Genomic DNA, 8,979 nt, shown 5'->3' with positions numbered 1-8,979 from the left:
AGGACAAAACAATGGTGACAGGAGGAGGGGATGTAGAGGAGAGGAAGAGAGAAAGAGAAGAAGAGAGGTGCTGCAGAGAAGACAACAGGGGAAAAGAAGACAGACAGCAGAGGAGAGAGTGGGGAGGGGAGAGAGAAGCAAGAGGGAGCCTGCAGAATGACACAGAATAAAGAAAACAGAGGAGAGGCAGCGAAAGAGTGAGAGAGAGAGAGAAAGAAAGAAAGAAAGAAAGAAAGAAAGAGAGAGAGAGAGAGAGAGAGAGAGAAGGAGAGAGAGAGGGGAAAACCAGAGTGGCATCTGTTGAGGAGCCTGTGCATTTCACTGCAGGGGACTGCATGCACCACTCTCCAGCTCCCTCCCTTCCTCCAGCCCTTTCAACCGTCAAACTCAAACACACACACACACACACACACACACAACCACACACACACACACACACACACACACACCTCCCCATACACACACGCTCACACACCTCCCCATCCCTCTCCCCCTCTCTCTCACATCAAACGTCCAACCTTCCGCGCTGCCACGAGTGTCAGCCATTCGTGATGGGCTTAGCCGCACCATAATTGAGACACACTTCAACCCCAGCACCCCCCCCCCCCCCCAACACACACACACACACCAACCCCTCTACCCCAATTCCTGCATGCCGCACACACGCTCAGATCACACTCATTACTGCCAGTTGGCTCTCTACCGAGGGCTCATTCTGAGGCTCCGCTACGCTAGTGCTAAGCACCTTAGCATGCCTGTAGTGTAGCACTTCTCCTGCTGCTGCTGCTGCTGTGGTGGTGCAGCGTGGTCCAGGCCCCTCTGACCAGCCCGCCGGACGGGTCCCCCTGCTTCCCTAGCGCATTAAATATGGATCAGCCTCGGCCAGGTGTGCTGATGAATAAAATAAAATCCGTCGAGTGATGGACAGCCAGGTAGGAAGGTCCGCATGATGGGTCCATTAATAATGGATGCCTTCATATTGGCCTGCATCAGGAGACAATTGAGTCTTGGCAATAGTTTGGCTAGAAAGGAGGGCAGGTTGAGTAGATTATCCCACCATAATTAGGCCTCAGATTGTGATGTGTAATATTTCATGAGGAAGAGGGTAAATGGGGGATAGTTAAACGGGGCTGAATGAATGCAGGGGGGTTTGACTAATCCTACTGCAGCTTCCAAAAGTCTCCTTCCCTGGCACCAAATGTGAAAATGTATACAGAATGCACAAATAAGATGCAAGTCTGCACACACACACAGCTTATCTCCATTTCAGCTCATCCTCTCATGCGTGTCACCTAACAGCATCCACAATGGATGGGGAACTCCTTATTTTCCTGCACACCTTTAACAGAACACACAGAAAGAGAGAGAGAGAGAGAGAGAGAGAGAGAGAGAGAGAGAGAGAGAGAGAGAGAGAGAGAGAGAGAGAGATCAGTTTCATTTAGGCTGGCCTTCACCTAAACTGAGGGTAAGACGAGCCACAAAGGCCTGGTAGGCAGACACAGCGGTGCAGAGATAGGCACTAGCATGACGAGTCAGCCAGTATCAGCTCATGTGGAGCATGTGAATAGGCACTGGCTCCAAAGGCTCCCAGTCCAACAACAGAATAGACCCCCAAACAGGCGCTATCTGGAGTGCTCTCTCAGCACCGGTGAGCACACAGACTAGTATGGATTTAGTTTATTCCCAACAAGAGAAGGATTTTGAAATGCTTGTACACACACGCACAGGCACAGGCACAGGCACAGACACATGCACAGACACAGACACAGACACAGACACACACACACACACACACACACCTCTGCTTTAGCAACTTGCTTCATAACTTCATAGCTTCATATTCAAGTCTGCAGCAACATGCTGTGTTCTCTCACTGCACCAAAGTTCAAAGCTCAGATTTGGAGCCCCCTGTGTGGAGAGTAAGGACACAGAGAGCGAGCGGAGAGTACAGTCAGCCGTGTGAAACATGAGGGGTGTTATTCACACAGTGTTAAGGCGCACACTGACCTCTCATCTTCATGTCCGTGTGGACATAACATTTGACATGAAAACTGGGCATTTTTTCCCTTCCGAAACATTCCGAACATTCAGTTTGGCTTTTCGCGTGCCTTTGTGTAGCATCACTGCAGTGGGCAGTTTGTGGGGCAGCACTGGCTCTGCTAGTCGCCCGTGCAGGTTGAAAGCGAGAGGCGTGCCTGGCTGGTCCCATGGCAGCCGCTGATGTGATGGGGGAGAGACTGCTGCAGGAGGCGGAGAAACAAATAAATAAAAAAGTCTCCCCCTGCTGAGAGCAGTCCTGCATCACAGAGAAGCCTTCCCACAGCCAAGGACAGCTGCCCCGCTCTTCAGCACAGCTCCTCTTTTGGGTCTTTCTGCCCTCCTCAGACTCTCCTCTCTTCTTTTTTCTTCTCTTCTCTTCTCTTCTCTTCTCTCATTTGTCACATCCTCCTCTACTCTGTCATTCCATCTCCATTTCTTTCTCCTGTCCTGTCTTCTTCTCTCCTTGATTTTTTGTTCTCTTCTATCATCTTTTTCAATGCTATCCTTCCCTCCTACCTCTCTGATCTATAAGCTACAGTAGGCCCATGTATATCAAAGACCCAGCAGTCGCTCTGCTTAATATACATGGCTGTTTCACTGACTTGACTCGGTCAATTTGGTATAGAAAACACCAGAACCTTACTAGAGCCTTAAAATAAATAAATGATAAAAAAAGACAAAAAGAACCAACTCCCCGAGGCTCTGGAGCAATTCAGAAGGTACACTAAAGACGCTCGTATGGCCAAACACGCCTGCTGGGTAGAGATGAACACATTCACATAATGAACATTTGGCTCCACAGGCGGTGAGGTATGCCCACTGCCAAGCTGACCCTAGCAATAAACAGCGACTTTAACAATGAGGCTCTGATGTGCTTGTTCCCCGAGACGCCGCTCGCGCTGGGCTGTCGCTCGGTGGGGATTATTTAAGACAGCTGCACAGACAAATGAATTGCCGACGCCACTGGGAAAGCGCGGCTAAAATAACGGCTTTTGCGACACGTTGTGCAACGCGCACTGAGGAAATGAGATGTGACCGGCACACACGCAGGCTTCCTCTGGGGTGTGTGTCTGTGTGTCTGTGTGTGTGTGTGTGTGTGGGCGTGTGAAGATGCTGGCGTGTGTCTCAGGCTTCAGCGAGATGGGAGATGGAAAGAAAGCACGGCATCTGTTCGGAGCACTGGCTCTCCACTGCTGTGGAGCCTTATCCTTCTTTATCATGCTCCGTCTCTCTCTCTCTCTCTCTCTCTCTCTCTCTCTCTCTGCTAAGGGGCTGCGGTGGCATGATGCTTTGTCACACGTTGCAGCCGCAGTGTGACTCACCACCAGCAACCACCATGAGTCAGGGGAGAGTCCTCGGAAGTGTGTCCGCCTCGGGGTGGGGTGATGTGGGGTGCATACCGCCACACTGAACCCCCAACCCCCACCCCACACACACTAACACACACACACAACCCACCACCCCCTAGCACGCTACCATCAACCCTGAACTAGCCACAGGCTGGATGCAGCCTTGAGCTACAAAACAGAGGAACAGCACCATGAGAAGGAGGATGTAGGCATATATGCAGGCAGAGTGCATGCACACACACGCACACACACACGCACACACACACACACACACACACACACGCACGCACGCACACACGCACGCACACACACAAACACACACATCTGCACAACACAATCAATGCCAGTGGCAGTATATAATGATGGCATAAAGACAAGAGACTTGCTGGCATGAAAACTTGGTCTCGAGAGCAGGAAGGAAGAACTGAAAACCAAATTAAAAAACAGGAGAGTGAGAAACCCCCAGTCTGTTTCAAAATAATATGAAATGAAATGACGGTCTGTTAAAAATGAATGCAATCACTGTCAGACTCAACAGAGGCACCGAATGTCAACCAGCTCTCAGTCTTGCCCCTCCTGATACAGCGAGACGCCAGCTGCTATCCTCAGGTTACATGGAGCATGGCATTGTTTCTGCATGCCCGAAACAGTAGCGGGATCGATACATCGATCGGTTGTTAAGCCCATGTTTGTCCCTGTGCATTAGTTGGGGGACGCTGGCCTTGTGGGAACCATTGTCTGCCTGAGTGAAAGCCCACTGACATTTACTTACCTCCATCTCAACCTTCCTGCCTCCCCCTCTCTCATTCTCCCCCTCTCTCATTCTCTCACTCTCTCCTTTCTCTTCCCTCTCTCCCTCCCTTTCTCTGTCCTCCCTCATGCTCTTTCTCTCCTGTCGAGCATTCTCTCTCTCTCTCTCTCTCTCTCTCTATCCTAGCACACACCCACGCTCAAATCCGCGCCGCTGACGCACACATACTCTGGCGCAGGGCAGTATTTTAAGTCTGCCAGTCGAGCAGTCTGTGTGTGTGTGTGTGTGTGTGTGTGTGTGTGTGTGTGTGTGTGTGTGTGTGCGCGCGTGTGTGTGTGTGTTTGTGTGTGTTTCCAGGCCTTTTCCCTCGTGGCTAGGGCAAGAGCACACTTGGCTGTCTGCAGGTGTGTGCCTGTGTTTGTGCTGGTGTCTGTGTGACTGCGCCAGTGTGTGTGTGTGTGTGTGTGCGCGCCTCTAAAACTGTGTGGGCAGTGGCCCGAGAGGGCACTCTGAAATATGCACACGGCAACTATGCATTATACATGCCCTAAGCTGGATTCTACATCTCCATCTCTGTCTCTCTCGCTCTCTCCATCCCACCCTCCTCCTCTCTCTATCTCTCTCGTTTATTTCACCTCTCTCTCTCTCCCTCTCCCTCTCTCACTCTCACTCTCACTCTCACTCTCACTCTCACTCTCACTCTCTGTTCATAGCTGAAGTTTTAAATACCAGCTAGCAGGTCAGGGTGGCGTTGGGGTCATGGCTCGTCCCCTGCTGATTAAAGGCGCACTGAAGGAGGCAACTTCCCAACTCTGCGGCCAGCTCCAGCTCCAGCCCCACCAGCCCCACAGCTGAAGCAGAAAATCAAGGGAGTCTTTTGCTTAAGCTCCCCCGCGCCCACATCCCTTTTGAGGGAGCGAGCCGACACGAGGAGGAACTGGAACAGAAAGCTGTAATTGCTAGAGGACCTGCGTCTACCACAGTGGCCATTTTAATGGCCCTTTGAAGAACCGGAGCCAGACTTGCATAGAAAAGTGACAGGCTGTTTGTTATTTCTGCGCGGCGCCGCTCCTGTGGAGAGTGGAGCGCTCGGTGCCGCCGGGCCGACCCGGAGAGAGAGGGTTGAGGGGCTGGAGGGAGCCGGACCGATTTAGCAAGCGACCGGCCCGCAGGGAGAGGATGGCTGCTGGGATGGGGCAACACTTCAGCAGACGCGGGTCTCCAGCAAACAGGCTCTCCATCTCTGTCGGTCTCTGTCTCGCTCTCTTTCACACACCCACACACATACGCTGCTCTCTCGGTCTCCTAAACACACACACACACACACACACACACACACACACACACACACACACACACACACACACACACACACACACACACACACACTCAGACACAATCTACTACACACAGACAATAGGCATAGATACACACACTTCTTTCTCACAGTCTTATGCATAGACACGGTCATCGCTCTTCTGCCTGTCTTCCCAAAACATACACAATCACTAACACACACACACAAACACACACTCACACACACACACACCTCCCCACTCTCCCTCTCCTTGTAAGAAGGACGTGGGCACAGTGGGTAGGCCTGGGCTTCAGTGCGCGCGTCTGTTTGACAGTTCTGCTCCCGGGCAGCGCAGCGCAGCGAGGCGGCCGCCCGACAGGAGCCACAGACCTCAGCTGGGGAGAGCCGCTCTCAGCCCTCACCCAACCCACAGTGCCCTTATGCGGCAGCACTGCGCCCCCACACCCCGGGGGTGAGAGAACACCTCAAAATACCTGGAGCACACTCAAGGGCATCACGCAGACTCAGTATGTTGTTGACGACAAAAAATAAATAAATAATGGAAACGCTTCATGGGAATTGTAAGTGGTAATTGTGTGAAGCAGTGGCTGCAGCCGCTTTGGGACTCCTGTCCGTCATTGTGTGTGGAGGAGGGGAAAAAAAAACCTTATGGTGCATTATACACGGTGAAATTTGAGTGTGAGAACAATCTGTGAAAAAAACATGGCATATGTGCGCAATGTCAAATGAAAATAGAAAGGGGACACGTAAAGGGGAAGGTGATTCAGCAGAAAGTCAAAACAGACCCCACCCCCCCTTCTCCCAAAATTAGCATATTCATGCAATGCAATATTCCCTTAAGCAGCACCCTAATCACAGCCCCCATATTGGTGTAAGTGTGACTCACAATTAGCTGCTTGAGGCCCAGGAAGGACTGCTCCACGGAGCTTGCTGTAAGAACCTGACGCTTGGTTGCTGCCTGGTCTCCCAGGAAACGCAGCATTAAGTCCTTCACTGCATCACCCTGGAACAACAGGAACCTTTCACCGGCTAGGCTATCACATTTCTACACACATTACTAGACCACACAATGACCAGACTGGTCCAGCTTTGAGCATCTAGCTTTTTAGTGAATCCTGATGATGTCATCCCTATTAGGCCTAGAAGAGAGATTAAGTTGCTTTGGCAACACTTTGTTTGTGAATGGTCATCAATAAAGCTTTTGAATTTAATTGAATTAATAAGCCTAATGTCTCATGCAGTCATAGAGGCTAATATTCCAGCATTCCACTCAGTAGTTGATACTTATTGTGTAAAATATACGCTTAAGGCAATTTGGTATAGTATATTTTAGAAGAAAAATATCCACAGTGAACAATGTAAGACAGACGCATGTATTACCATCAAATTCCATTTGGTGCATAGTGGCAAGTTTAACATAACCTCATGGTGCAAACTCACCTGTAAATTGTCAAACTTCAGCCCTGGCATGGACAGACGCTCCCTCTCCACGTGCACTGTGTTCAACTGCTGGGTTGCCACAGAGATCAGCAGCTTCCTTGTCTCCTCTGAGGGCAGCCATGCATCATGGCGCCGGTCAACCTCGCTCATGCTCAGTGCTGTGGCAAAGGGGTCATCGCTGCCTGAGAACACAGCCTGCAGCTTGGAGAACGGTGGGGTGGCTTCGGCCGCCGAAGGGTTCTTTGTGGCACTGTCCATTGGGGGGGCGGCGAAATAGGAGCTGGGCGTTGTGGTACTCTCCTGAGGAGCCGCGGCGGGCATTGCAGGACCCGTGGAGGAGGAAGAGGAGGAGGACACCTGCCGTTCAGGGGTGCCAGACGCTTTGGGCGACTCGGCGTTAGGGTTGCTGACGGAGATAAAGGAGGATGAGGTGGTGAAGGAGTCGAAGAAGTCCGAGGCGGGGTTGACACCGCCGTTGTCGGAGAAGAACTTGCTCAGGCTGGGACTGGGCTGGCACACGAGGGGCGCCTCGGCCAGTTTGCTGGGCGTCTCAGCGTTCCCGCTGCCGCTGCTGAAGCTGGGCGACTTCACCAGCGTGGGCTGGAAGCCGTCCGGGACCAGCATCTTGGGCGGCTGACCCTTGCTGAAGATGGTGCACACTGGGATGGGTTCGTCCTTGGGGGTTGACTCGCTAGCTCCTAAATCTACTTCCTGAGCCACAAACTCAGAGCTGGGCAAGTCTTCTGGTGGCTGCACAGAGACAGAAGTCTCTTTTTCACCTTCTTGAGATTCATCGTCTTTCTTCTCTTCTATCTTTTCTTCCAATACCGTCTTCCCTGCAGCTGTGAGAGACTCCTCTGGTGAGAGTGACTCCATCTTGATTTCAGTGGTGGTCTGCTCCTCAGTGGCCTCAGGTTCTAATTTCTCTCCCACTGCCTCGTCATCAGGCTCTTTGGAATCCGGTGTGTGACTCTCCTCAAACTGCTCCAGTAGAGAGTCCATGGGAACAACGTCGTCCTCCTCACTGTTATTAGGCGAGTCAGAGATCATGACACTCTCCATCATCTGGTCATTCAGTTTGTCCATCAGGCTGCCCGAAGCCAAGCTGTCATCCTGGGGAGAGATGAAGGGCTCCCCGCCAAGGTCAATGCTCTCCTCCGGGAAGAGGACATCGCTGGCTGGGATAGTGGAAGAGGAGCTGGACTCTGTTAGGGCAAGCACTAGATCCTGAGGTTTCTCAGGCTCAGCAACTTCTGTGATGTCCAACGTCACAGGCCTTTGGGCGGGACCTTCACTGCTATCCATGTCTCTGCCCTGTCAGCAAGACCTAAGAAACGTCAGAGTTAAACAAACAAATATGGTAATTAGCCGAAGATAAATAATACATTCCCTTTTCCCGAGAAAATTACTCACAATAAGCTTCTAGACATAGACCTTGTTGACCTAAAGGCTTCTGAAACGTCACATCAATATTTTACAGAACCCTCCATCACAATCAAGACCCTTGCACCGAAACATTTCCACTAGATCCATCCAGAACTCGTCACAGCATGTTTCAACCAGATATTGGTACATCAGCTAGCGAGCCTTATGGCTAGCTTCATTCATGAATTGTCTAAATTATTCAGAGGGACCGACAGAATTTAAAGAGCAAGTGGTATATTGAACAGAAGTGAGTCCTTTGGTAAAATCATACTCTTTCACTGACCGTGCACCAAGATGTCTCAAGCCTTGGTAATGACTTTCATGCTGACGTTAACTATGCTACGTTATCGCTGGTAACGTTACGTTGGAAGTGAAAGGTTTCCCTCAACCCTCAACACAATAGATTGTTAAATAAAAGACAGTAATAGGCAGGGTTATAAACCAAGGATTCAACAAGAACACAAAATTGAACAAATATTTCATAATCAGCAGCAGTCACACGACATGTATCAAAGCGTAAACAATCGCATTTACCTTTGCTTGAGGAGGATGACAGCGGTGCAAAAGTACGCATGCGTGAAATACCAGGAAGTAGTCTAGATGGTGTCTGAGATGGGACATTTTCCACGTTTGAATTACTTTTGAATTCTCATAAT

General features: G+C 50.7%; 1 protein-coding gene across 2 annotated transcripts in view; it reads right to left on the bottom strand.

The window, feature by feature from the left end:
• The window catches only part of trappc12 (trafficking protein particle complex subunit 12), a 21,332-nt gene extending 12,430 nt beyond the window's left edge, over positions 1-8,902 (bottom strand). Inside the window, exons 1-3 of one of the 2 annotated variants that reach the window (XM_076299654.1) lie at positions 8,858-8,902; positions 6,899-8,225; positions 6,345-6,461 (exon numbers count right to left, since the gene is read on the bottom strand). In XM_076299654.1, the coding sequence (XP_076155769.1) occupies positions 6,345-6,461; positions 6,899-8,203 (1,422 nt within the window). In that variant the 5' untranslated portion in view covers positions 8,204-8,225; positions 8,858-8,902. Of the gene's footprint in view, positions 1-6,344; positions 6,462-6,898; positions 8,226-8,606; positions 8,822-8,857 lie in introns of those variants that run through there. The other variant, XM_076299655.1, reaches the window with a different exon arrangement.
• Between the last annotated feature and the right edge of the window lie 77 nt (positions 8,903-8,979).

This window comes from Alosa pseudoharengus, unplaced genomic scaffold, assembly GCF_046254945.1.
Source record: "Alosa pseudoharengus isolate Yale_2024_CS ecotype anadromous, Long Island Sound unplaced genomic scaffold, YU_APseudo_1.1 YU_APseudo_1.1_scf_22, whole genome shotgun sequence".
Taxonomy (NCBI): domain Eukaryota; kingdom Metazoa; phylum Chordata; class Actinopteri; order Clupeiformes; family Clupeidae; genus Alosa; species Alosa pseudoharengus.
Note: the sequence above shows the minus strand (reverse complement) of the source record. Positions and strands in the feature narration are given on the sequence as shown.